This window comes from Bos taurus, chromosome 10 (assembly GCF_002263795.3).
Source record: "Bos taurus isolate L1 Dominette 01449 registration number 42190680 breed Hereford chromosome 10, ARS-UCD2.0, whole genome shotgun sequence".
NCBI lineage: Eukaryota > Metazoa > Chordata > Mammalia > Artiodactyla > Bovidae > Bos > Bos taurus.
Window position 1 is genome coordinate 28,912,814 of NC_037337.1, and position 15,731 is coordinate 28,928,544.

A 15,731-nucleotide genomic window follows, 5' to 3' on the forward strand; every position below is an offset into this window, starting at 1 on the left:
AAATCTACAAAACCATGAAATGATAAACAGATGCTGCTTGAAGCTGCTAATTCTGTGGTAATGTGTTATGCAGCGACTAAAATCTAGTGGCTTCCCAGCCAAGTTGGTCAGTTTGCAACAAATACTTAGCAAGCACTCCCTGGGCGCCAGGTACCACGGTCTCATGTTCTGGGATACGGGAGTGAACCCGCAAGGGGAGGCAGCCCCGCCCTCAAGGAGCTTATATTCTGGAAGGGGGTACTGCAGCCTGACGGAATAAGCAGCGAGTCCAGATTTGAGGCTGCCACGAAGTGCCATGGACTTTCTTCCCTTTGTGTTTCTTCCCTTTTTATCGCTGGCTGATCTACTTTGTCTTTGCAATGATGGACATTCTATCTCTAATCATGTGTGAAGGTCAGGGCGTAGGAAACAGCCTGAATTGAAAGGTAACCCCTCTCGTAAATCTGAATCTTACAGCTGGCCTCTGCTCGCAGAGCTGTGCGGCTGGGATGGCAGTAACTGAGGACAATCTCTTGAACATACATTTTATTTCTCATTTCTCCCATGATTACATTAAGTGAGACAGAAAAAGCTTTTCAGATTGCGTAGCAGTATTTAATGGGGAGGTCTGGAAACCTTGGACAGAATCCTTCTCTTATTATTTTGGTTACTGGTCCTTTCTGAATGGAAAGCCAGTGTATAAATATTACTACCCTGCTCTGCTCAAGATAATTGAAAAATGAAAATGGCTACAACTGCAGAATAACAATTATCCCAGGGCTGGGAGACCAGACACACGGCTGGACATGTTAACTGTCTCGCCGGGAATGAGAAGGGGGCTGGGTGGGTGGGAGTTTCCGGAGGGTTCCTGCTCAGAGCCCTGACCTCCTCCCCATTCCCACCCCAGGGTGGGAGCTGGTTGGAAGCCCTGAGCAGAGTCATGAGGATTTACACACATGGAGTCACACCATCCACCCTGGGATGCAGATACCAATAGGCAGCTCAGAAAACTGACCAACTTCACATCATCCAGGAACTGCAGTGGAAGACAGGACACAAATGGCACAGAATCTGCTCTTTGCTGTAACATCTTCTTATCATCATAGGCTCTTTCCTGAAGCAGGCAAGTCATTGCTGCTGCAAATGCCCTGGGTTGGGTTTTATTTATTTATTTAGGGACCTTAAATGTGATTAGATGCCTTGGAACTCTCAGCAGCTCAGGGAGGACCCTTTAGTCAAACTCATTTCAAAAGTTAATGGAAAAAAGCTAATGGATTCTGAAGGACGATAGTAATGTATATAAGCCTCCTCTCAGGAGACTTAAGAGGGGAGGGGAAGGTGGAATCATGAGAAAGTACTGGAAGAACATTATGTTACTTTCTGAATTTGCAAAGGCCGCTTTCTGGGAGCAGCTGGTGGGGTCCCAGCTGCTGGGTAGTGGTGATGATTCCACTTCTTTCCAGGAGGAGGAAGAGCTCCAGCGTAGTGTGCAGGGGGCTACCCACTGCAGGAGGTCCTGGGGAAGACCGCCACACTGGCAGGCTGTCCCTGGCCCTCAGAAAGGGCTCTGCCTGTGTTTTCAGTCACTTAACATTTCAGATTTGGGGCAGCTACGGACCCCTGCTCTCCAACCACAAGCCAGACAAAGGGCTGCCAAGGGGCTTTTCAGCCTCCAGGCTGTAACCTGGGGCTGATTCTGGAATCTGGGGCTTTAGCCATTGACACAGGAGCCATTTACAGCAGAGCTTTTTATCTCCTGTATTTGGCTGAGCTGGAGGACATGGCAGCCCATTCCAGTATTCTTGCTTAGAGAATCCTGTGGACAGAGGAGCCTGGTGGGCTGTTGTCCATAGGGTGGCATAGAGTCGGACAGGACTGAAGCGACTTAGCATGCATGCATGCATTGGAGAAGGAAATGGCAACCCACTCCAGTATTCTTGCCTGGAGAATCCAAGGGAAGGAGGAGCCTGGTGGGCTGCTGTCTATGGGGTCGCAGAGTCGGACACGACTGAAGTGACTTAGCAGCATCAGCAGCAGCAGTTGGCTGAGCTCCCCTCAACACTGTTTGCCACTGTCCTGAGAACACTTTTGGAGCTCCTCGTTGCTTCCTAATTCCTCCCTACCTTTCCAAATTTGTTACCATCAACCATTACCCATTCTAATCTGTCCATCATTCCTCAAACATAAACATCGCTTATGCCTTCATCTCCATTATGCTTTTGTGCCCTTCTTTCAACCAAGTACATGCCTCTCTCTCTCTACCTGGAAGTATTCTGTTTCATAATCAAGATTTCTCTGTAATAAATTTTTCTTGGCTACTTTCCATGGAAGTAGACTCCTTTTCTGAACTTGGATAACACTCTATCCATACATACAGGAAGCTTTCCATTCTACCTTTGAAGTGTCAAGAAGGTTTAATACAGATATTTAATTCCTTAACTTAGCCTTTCTCATAGTATGCTCTGTAGAACTCTGGGCTGATAGAATATTACTAATTGTTAAATTAAAAAAAAAAAGCTTTTCTTGATTAAATGAGAAATGGTTGGCTAGGTTTCTTTCTGAACCATTTCTTAAAGTTTTCCTGTACTAACACTTACTGTGAAACTTCCAAAGGAAGATATAATTTGTGGCTTTTCCCAAGCTTATTTGGCCATCAAAGGTGAAAAATCCGACTTAAAGCAGATTAGCTTTCTTGTGGTTAATGACAGGTAAACCTACATGTATATAGTTGATAGTTTCCCCAAGGAGTTCTGTCAGTTTATAATCAGTGAAAGAGGGAGATACATTATTTACATAAATGCAGTTTTTTAAGGACCCTGCAAAGAAGCCATAGTGAATGAGAATAACCTTTTTTGCAAAGGGAATACTCCCTGGCAAATTAATCAGTTTTTATAGGTCTATATTTTGAGCACAGAAGTTTCTTAAAGTGAGGAGTATCTCTGTTGACCTTTTAGACTTTGTATCTTATATAGTGTTGCTGCTGCTAAGTCGCTTCAGTTGTGTCTGACTCTGTGCGACCCCAGAGACGGCAGCCCACCAGGCTCCCCCATCCCTGGGATTCTCCAGGCAAGAACACTGGAGTGGGTTGCCATTTCCTTCTCCAATGCATGAAAGTGAAAAGTGAAAGGGAAGTCACTCAGTCGTGTCCGACTCTTAGCGACCCCATGGACTGCAGCCCACCAGACTTCTCCATCCGTGGGATTTTCCAGGCAAGAGCACTGGAGTGGGGTGCCATTGCCTTCTAGAGTAGGTAATGTGAAAGTTGCACAGGAAATACTGATGGAATTAATGAATAGCCTTTCAGAGCCCAATGCCACAGAAAAACCTTTTTATCTGCTAGAAAGATGACCAGCATTTCTAATCAACCAGTAAATAAGATCTTTCCCTCTTTGAACAAAATGAAGTCATTTTGTTCTTGTTTGTTTTCCTAGATAGCTTTGGACCATGTAGGTACATCAACTCCATGTGCTGTGGTGAAGACGCCAACCACACAGAAGACTGAGGAGCACAGCCCTGAGCACCCAGGCCTGGGATGCCACTGTCATGGTCCCTGATGCCACTCCTACCTGGTAGCAGGTGCCAAGTTCCCTCCCGTTGGCTGAAAAGGACAACATGCCCATCGCCAGATCCACGAGGCAGCCAATCTCCAGGTCCACGTTGCTGCGACTCGCTCTTTGGGATGTAGCCACGATGTCCCCACCCCAGACCATGTAGCAATTGCTGCGTTTCACGCTAGGAGCCAAAGAGAGCAAAAGACAAAGAATAACCTGGACTGGGGCAGTTTTCAGTCAAGACTCAGGACTGAAATGCCCCCAAAGCCTCCAGGGAAGCTTTCCAATCAGCCCCCAATAATTGTTTTTCTTAAGTGAATTCGCTGAGTTTAGGAATGTGGCAATCTATCTGCTTCAAAGAACAGAGTATTCAGGTAATCTTTTCCTGGCTCAATGTCAATTCGCATTTCTGAAACAGATATCAGGGACCACAGTATTAGAGGGGAGAACTAAAGGTGCCTGTGGACTTAGAGAGAGGTTTGGTATAAAAGGTGGGAACAAAAAGGTCTGTGTCCTGAGTCCCAGCCCAGTGCCAGGGCAAAAGGCCACTGGACACTTGAGATGCAGGCCCACGTTCCCTAGGATGGCAGGCCTGGGCCACGGAAGACTTGCAAAGTAGATAAAGTTAATATCTGATGTCCTCTCTCCTCTTGACCTGTACTACCTGCCCTCCCAGCTGTCTGGAGTCCTGCCTTCCGCACCCTCACCCTTCCAGACCTATGCACTTGGGTACCTTTCTCAGCTAGCTGGCTACCACTCCCACAAAGAAAACTCCATCACAGGCATTTTGATGAAAATGCCAACTATAATAACCAAAAGATTTTGAACCCCCAAAGCCCAATTTCTTAATGGTAAGATTTCAACCACTGGATGGGCTCTCAAGAAGCAGTAGATGAGTTCCCAGAGCCGCTTATGATGGCTGAGGGCAAGCCCAGCCCTCGTGTGTCCATCTGAGGGACCTGAGAACTTAAAGTTGCATCAAATGACTTGTCTCAGGCTAAAGGACTTCCCTGGTGGCTCAGATGGTAAAGAATCTGCCTGCAATGCAGGAGATCTGGGTTCAATCCCTGGATTGGGAAGATCCCCTGGAGGAGGGCATAGCAACCCATTCTGGTATTCTCTCCTTGGACAGAGGAGTCTGGCAGGCTATGGTCCATGGGGTTGTAAAGAGTGGGACACAACTGAGTGACTAAGCACACACAAAGGAGAAAGTGACTCTATATGGGACACTACATCAGCCCTTTAAACTTCCTAAGGTCGATCTGATTTTGCCTTGGAAAGCCAAGAGTTTGATTAGAATTCTTCCAGGTTCTTTCTGATTCTCAAAGTCTATCCCTTTCCCCAACAACTAGAAATCCCCTTTGTAAGCATGCCTTCACCTCCTCTGCCTGCCTCTTCTCTAGGGCACCAGTGGGGCTGGTTTCACAGTGAAAATGCCCTCAGGCAGAGCCAGTGCAAATTGCTCCCTTCAAGTGAGTTATAGCCATTGCTAGATTTTCATTAAGGTTAAACTGCAGCTGTGTTACTACTACTTTTCAGTGATTAGAGTGCTAAGTACATGGATGACTACAGAATCCAGTTAATAATGTATGAAAGTCACGGGAGTGTGAAGTGCTACGCTTTGGTCCTATTTTAAAGGGCTCAAGTTTGAAATGCCCGAAAGCATCTGAAAATCGATCCCATGTTTATTTCTTATTATACAAGACAAAGAACCAAGAGTTATTGAAGTGAAGTTATTGAGCACCTACTATTTCCTGCGTCTTATTCTAGGTGCCAATGTGCCACATACTTTTCTCAGTGAGTGTGGTCTGAGGCTCAGATAAATAAAATTATCAGTCTGGTGTGGCACAGCCAGAAAACTGGAGCAAGAGACCCAGCTGGGAGGAGACTGTCTGGCTTTTTGTTCTTTTGGCTGAAGAGTGAAGTCTGGACTGGACAAGGGCTTTCACATACGTTTCTTTGTAACCAAACCAGATGTTGCATTTGGTTACAGCATCTCCTCTGGGTCTCATAACATGCTGGACAGTCAGTAATGGTAATAAGAGCAATGTTTATTGAGTACTTGGGGCAAGGCACTGCTGTAGGCACTTACCTATGTTTTATCTCAATCTTCATAACACTCTGTTAGATTAGAACTATTATTCTCATTTTATAGATGAGGAGGTTCAGACCCAGGGTGGTTAAGTAACAGGCCCAAAGTCACACCTCTAGAAAACACTGGAACTGAGTTTAAAATGGGGGCAATTTGCTTCCATTGTCCTCTTTGCTTCCTCTATCCTCTTAACTACCCACCACAATGGTCTCCCAGGACACAGCAATCCTGCCTGACCTCAGCCCCTAGTCTTTGATGAGCAAGTAGCATCTAAAGAGCATTGATTGCAAAACATCCTGACTTTTTAGGGATAAAGGTCAGCATGAGGACCAACTTCTTACATTTCTATATAAGTCTGTATGGGCAAGGACTCTAGGAAATCTCACTGAGGTAGAAATAAAGTCTGCTGGTTCATCTCTGGGGCAATGGTGGCCAAAGATCTTTTTTCTGATGGCAGTTCTAGTGGACTGGTGGGAGGATATGGGTGTACCTAAGGCATGTTTTTCTCTAAGATCCCTAATTTCTACTCAGCGGTAATTATTCCTGAATTCGTCATGTCTCTTTGATGGTCTTTATTCTTTCAGCCATTACCAACTTTTAGGATGGGGAGTTCTGAGTTGATCAGCTGCTGTGTATGATGTGGTACATCTTTTTATTTCTTTGGAACTGATTTCCCTCAAGCACCTGAGGATTTTTCTCTGCCTTTTTCTAATGTTGCAGAAATTGGGACTTGTCCAGAAATCACAGAGAAAAGACTTAGAGGGAGCTTAGACCTCTCAATTGTCCATCTGTATTTCCCATTCCTGGGTCATGTTTTATATACGTAATGAAACTGCCCTTTATTCTGGCTGATAATAACTTCGCCCACCATAGTACCCTCTCCACAGCCCCACCCCAAGCTCATTCACTCAAGGATTTTAAGCCTGTGCTTTTTTCCCCTCTTTATAATAGAAGTTGGGATGTTTCCTTCTTTGAGTTGTGAGCAGAGAGAGGAAAAAGACTGCTGGATGAGAGAGGGAGGAACCTGATGGCCAAACCTGCCCCTTGGAAGTCCTCTTACCTTTCGTGGACTCGGCCTCTTTCATCCCCCAGAGTAACAGTCACAGTACAGTTTTTATTCAGGTCAAACTTTTCACTGTACAAGTGATAATCCGGAGTCACCCATCCGACCCACACGCAGGAGGGGTCCTGTCCGGCAAAGATGCGGATCGCATAGTAGCACTGCTGGGGAGAGACCACAGATGGAGTGAGTGACCCCAGCTGGGGGGAATGGGCTCAAGAGGTAGACATTACACAGCAGCCCACTTGTCCCCTTTTCTTAGAAAGCACACTCTGTACTGGAGTGTGCCCTGCTCTCTGGACTAGGGGCAGGGCTGATGCGAGAACTTGGCTTCCTTGTTTTCCCGCTTTCTGTTGTGCTTTAGCACCTAGACAATCAGGCACCTATTCTGTCACCCTCTGCCCAGAAGATGCTGCTGCTGCAGAGATCAGGGGCAGCCACTCAACGGTCAACATAGAACCCTCACTCTCTTCTGGCTCCTCGGGCTGCTGGGGGGAGCTGGGCACTGTCTGCCTTCAGAGAGAACAGTCAAGGTTCAGAGAACAAGGCCACTTGCCACTTCTGCAGGGAAGTCCAGGGATATATTTTTTTAAGTCTTAAGAAGGAAAAAGCCCACATTGTGGCCAAAGGTGCTTCATAAAAGAAAAAGCCCACATTTTGGCCAAAGGTGCTTCATATGGCCATTAGGCTCAGTGACAGGCAGGGCTGAAAACCATAGCCATTCTTAGGTAGGCACTGTAACAATTTGTGAAGTTTATCACTGTGTTGTAATAGCAACTGAAGCACTGAGTTAAGTGACTGCTTCATCATTTTCTTTATGAAACTGAACACGTTTATTCTAAATGAAGTCCTCATATTTGTTGTTATCTCCAATTTTTTGATTGGAAGAGAAAAGAGTCAGCCAGACACAACCTGTGCTGGAATCCTGGGGCTGGCAGCTATTAATCGTGTGACCCTAGACAAGTCATTTGTCTTCTGTGCCTTGGAGTGCAAGAGATTGTTCATCTCCCAGGGCTGCAGTGGAAATTAAGGGGGAAGGTGACACAGTGTGCTCCGTGCAGTGCTCTGCACACAGCAGGTGTGTGACACGCCAAGGCAAGAATCTTATGCCAGACAGTTAACCTATGATTACCGGGTTGCAGGGTAACTTTATTGAAGGGGTGACATGCATTTCTTACAAACAGTTTTTTTTTTTTTTTTTTTGGTCAGGTGCTAAATAAAAATGAGTTGTTTTTTAGTTGCTAAGTCGTGTCTGGTTCTTTGCAACCCCATGTCCTGTAGCCCACCAGGCTCCTCTGTCCATGGGATTTCCTAGGCAAGAATACCAGAGTGAGTAGCCTTTTCCTTCTCCAGGGGATCTTCCTGACCCAGGGATCAGATCTGCATTTCCTGCATTGGGAGGCAGATTCTTTACCACTGAACTACCAGGAAAGCTCAAAAGGAAGAAAGAAATTAGGAAGCATTGCTTTCTGACCACTGTTTATAGAAAAGAATCAAAAGCAGCCTGCATCTTCTGGGCTGGCTCCCTGCTCTTTTTTTTTCATTTGACTGCTTTCAACATCATTCCTGGCACTGCTCAGAGAGATGGGAGAGTTGATTCACAGTTTACATAAAAGAGCAAACAAAAGGATTAAATTAACAGCCCCCCTTTCCCCCTCAACTGGTGTTCCTTTCAATCAGAAAGGCAGTGCTGGGTCCCTGGTGGCAAATAGGCACCAAGTACACAATGATGCCCAATTAGATGCTCTAGGTAGAGTTCTGTTTTGCACTGAATAACTGTTTTTCTTTCCCCCACTTGAGAGATGCCATAGATATGTTCTGGAAGCATTAAGATGGATATTAAAAGGCAGAGTAATTGGCAATTAAAGAGGATCTCTAGACAGATCTTTGCTGTAAGGGGCATATTACCAGGCATGGCAAAGAATCAAATAATTAAAACCATAATTGAGCACATTTACTTACTGTTGTTGTGTGAGAGAGTATTTCTTGCATCTGTTTCCTGGGGGGAAGATAATCCATGTTTTAGTTCTTCAGCTCTATAAAGAAGCCAACAAGTCTGACAGGCAATTGATCTACCTTTAATGACGAAGACAAGTTTAGGAAGCTGCATGTTTCCCACATATGAGTGATCCCAACTGATCTTGGAACTTTTCATCAGCAACCTGCTACCAGCAGGCAGGACTATGCCTTCTAACTCTTGTCTCTCAGCCCAGATGTAAGGTAGGGCAAGGGGGAGGCTGGGGAGATGTTAATAATATAGGCAGGGATACCCTGGGATACATTATCCTGTTCTCTCAAACAGCTTTGCTTCTTTAAAGCTTGGTAGATAGTAAAACTCTTGAGGAAACCTGCACCAGCCTTATATCAGTGATTAAAAATAGACATGAAAGGGAAGAAAGATAGCAAGGAATATATTTCTTATCAGGCAGAAGGAAGTCACATCACTCATGAGTCACACAGCTACTGGGTTGGACATTGGCCATAGTTATGCAAAGAAGGTAGAATTTGCCTACAGAAGCTTCTAATTTCACACAATGGCAACAACAATTGCACTTACATTCTTTTCTACTCCAAAACATAGGAATTACAAGTTGCAAGGAGGCTAGGGACTCAGAGCTTGAGAACAGCAGAAACGTGTCCACTGGATGTGACGTAATCAAGCTTGATTGGCCCCCTAATTATACACTGTGGGCACACACGCACACACATGGGCACACACACGTATGAGCACACATTCTTATTTCTTTCCTGACTGAAAGCAGAGGGAACCCTACAGACCGGGCTCCAGCTGTGCCATGGTGCAGTGAGAAGCAGACAAAGTCAGTTTTGCAGCAGACATGCTGAGCACCTCTGAGAGCTGGAGCCCCCTCTCCCTCACCTTTTCTGGAAAGCATCACTGTCCATACAGGGGCTGTGACTGAAGGAGGAGTGGCACTCGACGGGCATGCTCAGGCGGCAGTAGATCATGGTGGCACTGCTGTTCTGGGTGCCGAATGTCTTGTGGGTCACCTTGAGGCACGGAGGGGTATCCATGGTGCCGTCGATCCTCACGACCTGGAAATGCCACCATCCTCACCTGACAGCCTGACTCCCGCCCACCCTCTCTTCCCTCACTGACTACCTACGTAAGGCTTTCTGCGAACGGCAAAGGTTGTCATGAGTGGTAGCCCAACCGTTACACTTATCGTAATGTGGACCCTGCCCAATAAAATATCATAGACCCACTTCTGGCTGGGGAGATTAGGGATTTGAAAACATGACTGCTGGGTTTTCTGCAAGGTCAAGGGCGCCAGGCAGCAGGGGTGTTGCAGTGCGTTTGCTGATGCTGACCTTTTAGGAAGGTGGCGAGTGGCTAAAGAAGAAACTTTTCATAGGTTTCCCATGTCAGTAGGCATAAGAATATCTAAGGGGGAAGGCGCCAGAAAGCCCAAGACTCCAGAAGTGACATTAGAGTTTCCTCAGAGGACCCTGTCTCCCACCTGGTGGACTTCCCGCCTTTACCTGTAGCCTGAGTCAAACAGAGGATCCTGACAAAGGAGGAAATTCCCAGCTCCAGGGCGTGAGCACTTGGAGGAGTGCAGTGGAGGAGGAAAGATCACAACTGGGTGTTTGAAGTGTATGTGTGGGGATGGGATGGGGAGCAGAGAAAGTGAGCAGACTTACAATGATGATTTTGTTATGATCTGAGCACTTCTCCCTGCATTCTAGAGCCAGTTTCTATCCTGCGGTCCAAGAGCATGCTTACCTAGGTTTGTGGGGTCTGCATATTTTCAGTTTGTCAAAGGGGCTCATGACTTCCAAAAAGTTTATGAGCCAGCTTTCTAAAGTAACTATCAGGTAGAAATTGAAGAAATTCAAGTCTACTATTTAAGGGTTTGGGGGAAAGGGGAGATGAAGAGCTGATGCTTGCTGAATTCAGATTGGGAGGTGAGTGAAGGAGACACACTCTGGTGGAAGCGAGCCCTTGAATCTAATGCTTCAGTGGAGTTGATCTGTCTGACATCCCATCAGCTCCCATCTCACCCTGACACCATGAAAAAATCGTGGTGTGTGTGGGCGACGCAGGGCAAGGAGGTGTAGAACCAGAACCCAAATCAGGATCCTTACAATCTGGCTTCTCTGCCTCTCTGCTCCCCACACAAGGTACAAGCATCATAATCAACTATTGCACCTCCACCTAAAAAGCTGGAGATGGTTCTGCAGGAATTAAACACAGCCTAAAAGACATTAAGTCCTGAGCAGAGGAGAACAATGTCCGGGACATATCATCTTAAGTGCAGGTATTGAACTATTTTAGGAAAATGACATTTAAGGACTCTAGATACTGTTTTGCTCTAATACTACTATAGCAACATCTGGAGAATATGTAGTGGCCCAAAGATTTGGGGATATGGATCTCCAAGGTGGTTGGTTATCCCTTGTAAGATGCCACTCAGCTGCCACAACTAAGGTGCCTGTAATGACAGCTCTGGAGTCCGGCAAGGAGGTGACTGGGGACAGCCAGGGCGTGGACTGGGGCAAGCACCAGTTGTGACAGGAACATCAGTGGGAGCTCAGTGCATGGGTCCCCCTGCACTGCCAGCGTCCCCCACGATGTGTACATGTAGCATACCTCTATCTGCGGATGATCCTTGGGCACGTTGACAAATGTTGGGAGGCGTTTGCTGAACCACATGGCCACGTCACGATTCATGTTGACAGCAAAAGGCTCAAAGCCCTCTTGGAGGCCGCACATGGTATAAAACTTGAAGGTGCTGGCGTCCATCCCGAGATTCATGCGGCCGATCTGAGACAGCCCCAGAGAGCAGATGGGCACAAAGCCTGCAGAATGGTGAGAGAGCTCGGTCAGCCTTCAGGACTGTCCCGGGAGGCTGGGAGGAAGCAGAACCCTTGCTTCCCTCACGGCTTTGAGTCCTAGTAGAAAAGATAGGACAGCATCCTTTTCTTTCTTCCTGGCCCATATACTCAACAACAGGAGGCCATGTGGAGCTGACAGCTGCCCTTGATATATGGGAAAGACAAGCGAGTCTGGTTCAAAATGACTGGCAGAAAAAATAACCATCCAGCCAAGATGTAAATAAATGTCATCTGGAAAAGTAAAACCAATAAGAGAGAAAGTGAAATTCTTTATTTATGTCTTAGTTAAAACTGATATTACTTGTGCGCTAAGTCACTTCAGTCATGCCCGACTCTTTGTGACCCCATGGACTGTAGCCCACCAGACTCCTCTGCCCATGGGATTCTCCAAGCAAGAATACTGGAGTGGGTTGCCATGCCCTCCTGCAGGGGATCTTCCCAACCCCAGGGATTGAATCTGCATCTCTTACGTCTCCTGCATTGGCAGGCAAGTTCTTTATCACTAGCACCAATTAGGCCCTGGGTAATTTTAGTTATTTATCTCTGGAGATATACTTTCTTTTAAATTGAGTTATAGTTGATTTACAATATTATATTAGTTTCAGGTATACAACATAGTGAATCAATATTTAAATAGATTGTATTCCATTTGAAGTTATTACAAAACAATGGCTGTATTTCCCTGTGCTGTACATATATTCTTGTTGTTTATCTCTTTGATACACAGTAGTTTGTGTCTCTTAATCTCATACCCCTATCTTGCTCCTTCCCTCTACCTTCTCCCCACTGTTTATCATGAGTTTGTTCTCTGTATCAGTGAGTCTCTTTCTGCTTTGTTATATATATTCAGTTGTTTTATTTTTTAATTTCACATATAAGTGATAACATACAGCATTTGACTTTGTCAGACTTATTTCATTAAACATAATACTCTCTGGATCCACCCATGGTGCTGCAAATAGCAGAATTTCATTCTTTCTTTATGGCTAACTAATATTCGTAATAACTAATAATGTGTGTGTGTCTGTGTGTGTGTATGTGTGTGGATATAGATATATACACACATATGTATATACATATACAGACACATCATCTTTTAATCATTCATCTGTTTATAGGCACTTAGAGTGCTTCCATATCTTAAACCCTATGTAATTTTAAATTTTGCCCCAAATAAAACAATGCAAGAAGCCCAAAGAATGACTTGATGTAAACTGCTAAATTTCTCTAGGTCCCAGCATCTTCTCCAGTGAAATGAGAGGTACAGTGGCTCTTGTCATTTGAGAATATGCTAAGAAGTTTTGGATGCTACACTATGACTGCTTGTTTACAAAATACATCTTACAAACCCCATCCTCCCAGTCTACTGTTACAGTCCCCTGCTAAGTAGGAAAGTGAGATTTTCAAGCAGGAGCTGTAGAAAACTGTTCGCTCCTACAGTTACTGTCTCTCCAAGCTCTTTTCTGTGTCCTCATGATAATAAAGAAAGCATTGCCATGCAGAACAGACCCAAAGCAGAAGTTCAGATGGCTTGGTGTTCTTGTCTGTGGGCTATTTATGAATCATAATTGTGGACCAACAAATCAGCAGAGTTGGGAAAGCACTAATTATCCCAGACCTGGGAAGACATGAGGCAGGCAGCTGGAGGGCAGCTGAGGCTGCAGACTGCTCGGAAAAGGACGAAGGGCTCTGAGGCTGGAGGCTAAACCAGGGCTTGGAGCACCCCCATAAAGAAAATCGTGTCACTCCTAAGGAAGGAGTGTTTATGTGAGGGACATTTAAAGGTCAATTTTGGGAGAATTTATGTTCAACAGTAAGTCACTCATAGAGATCAAGGCCAAAATTCACTCTTCCTAAAGTCAGTGTGTATATACTGTTACCTAAATCACAAAGTTTCTATGTAAATAAGTCATATAAGTGAAAGATAAATCCCTCCCAAGCTGAGTTGGTTGTTTTCAGAAACTGAATTTATTTAAGATACTATGTGATACTGTTTAATACTATTTCTAAGTAAGAGAGCTACAATGAAATCCTAGCAATGCAGGTGATGTCTGTACAAAGAGCCTCCACCCAGGACCACTGGGGGTGGCCCCATCCCTCGGGAAGGTGGAAGGTCTGGTCGATCAGATTCATGGGCCTTCCTGAGTATTGTTTTGCTCCTCAGACTATGTTTCATAGCCTCTGAGACTATAATAGATGAAACTACCCCCTTCTATAGACAGAGATTTTTATAAGTAAGGAAGCTTTGAAGATATGACTCTAGTATGGAATAAGGACTACTTGTTGGCACAATTTTGGGGAGCCTACTGGGACAGAGGGCTCTGCTTTATGCTGTGAGATGTGAAGGAAGGAAAAGAAATCATCCTGGTTGCCAGGGGCTTAGAGAAATGAGGATGACAAGTGGAAAGTGGGAGAGTGAATGGTGTGTGGTAAGACATTCCCACTTGCAAGACAGTACTTTTGTTTCCAACCTGGACAAGTACCACTGGAGTTAGCTTTATCTGGAAGACCTGATTTTGAAGCATTCCATCCCTGATGTGAGCAGAGACATGACATCTTAAGAAAGTCTCTTGGAAGTGGAGAAAAAGGAACTCTCTGACACTGTTGGTGGGGAATGTAAGTTGGTGCAGCTATTATGGAGAACATTGGAAAAGACTCTGATGCTGGGAGGGATTGGGGGCAGGAGGAAAAGTGGACAACAGAGGATGAGATGGCTGGATGGCATCACTGACTCGATGGACGTGAGTCTGGGTGAACTCCGGGAGTTGGTGATGGACAGGGAGGCCTGGCGTGCTGCGATTCATGGGGTCGCAAAGAGTCGGACACGACTGAGCGACTGATCTGATCTGATGGAAGTTTCTCAAAAAACTAAAAGTAGAGTTCCATATGATCCAGCAATCCCAATCCCAGGCATATATCTGGACAAAATTATAATTTTGAAAGATTTTTGTGCCCCTATACTCAAAGCAGCACTCTTGACAATAGCCAAGACTTGGAAGCAACCTAAATGTCCATTGCCAAATGAATGGATAAAGAAGATGCAGTACATATATACAATGGAATACCACTCAGCCATAAAAAGGACGAAATACTGCCATTTGCAGCAACATGGATGGACCTAGAGATTATCATACTGAGTGAAGTAAGTCAGAGAAAGACAAATGCCATAGGATACCACTTATAAATGGAATCTAAAATATGACATAAATGAACTTATCTATGAAACAGAAACAGATTCACAGACATACAGAACAGACGTGGTTGCCAAGGGAGACGTGGGGTAAGGAGGGATGTTTGAAGTTTGAGGTTAGCAAATGCAGACTATTATATACAGAATAGATAGACAACAAGGTCCTATTGTATAGCATAGGGAACTATATTTGATATCTTGTTATGAATGATAATGGAAAAGAATTTAAAAATACATATATATATACACACATATAGTATGTATATATATGTGTGTGTGTATAGATATAAAACTGAACCACTTTGCTGTGCAAGAGAAATTAACACAATATTGTAAATCAAGTGTACCTCAATAAAATCAATAAAAAAAGAAAGCCACTCTTTCCCTTTCTTCTCCAATAACGTGAATGATAGGATAAGTAAGCAGCAGATTCAAAACATGAGGACTTCTGAATAACTTCAGGTCACATCAGTGACTTCCTAATTATAGACACTCTGACAATGTAAGATGCACACAGAAAGGAAAAAAGGTCATATTTGCTCAAAGCCCTTTTTCTAAGGAACTTGGGCTCCTCATTGTTCCTAAGACATCAGCAGAGGGGACAGTACTTTGCTGTCCCTCTGAGTCACAGACCAGCTGCCAGTCAGTGGGCAAGACAAGGGGGGAAGGTTACAGGGGATGAATACCCCAGATCTAAATAGCAGTCATGTCCCGGGGGCGGAGGGCTGCCCTCATTACAGAGCAGAGCACTGGCCCTCTGGGGCAGAAGCCATCTCTACAGGGGCCAGCTGAACATTGCCTGTAAACAGGCTCCTCAGCAGCAGCAAAAGTCAGGTATGTCAAAGCAATGGGAGGGAGTTTCAGGGACCTCCTGGGAGCTAAGTGGACACAGCGGGGCAACTCTGTACAGTGGCAGACGAGAGCCTAAATCCCAGGCTTGCATCAAAAAAGCGAAACCCCAGAAAGGACTGAGACAAAGCGACATCCTCACAAGCACCAGCA

At 45.1% G+C, this 15,731-nt stretch overlaps 1 protein-coding gene across 1 annotated transcript in view; it reads right to left on the bottom strand.

The window, feature by feature from the left end:
* RYR3 (ryanodine receptor 3) overlaps positions 1-15,731 on the bottom strand; it is a 558,656-nt gene that overhangs the window by 184,994 nt on the left and 357,931 nt on the right. Inside the window, exons 28-32 of the mRNA XM_015473104.3 lie at positions 11,295-11,503; positions 9,561-9,736; positions 8,645-8,681; positions 6,683-6,846; positions 3,546-3,711 (exon numbers count right to left, since the gene is read on the bottom strand). Coding sequence (XP_015328590.2) covers positions 3,546-3,711; positions 6,683-6,846; positions 8,645-8,681; positions 9,561-9,736; positions 11,295-11,503 — 752 coding nt within the window. The remainder of the gene's footprint in view (positions 1-3,545; positions 3,712-6,682; positions 6,847-8,644; positions 8,682-9,560; positions 9,737-11,294; positions 11,504-15,731) is intronic.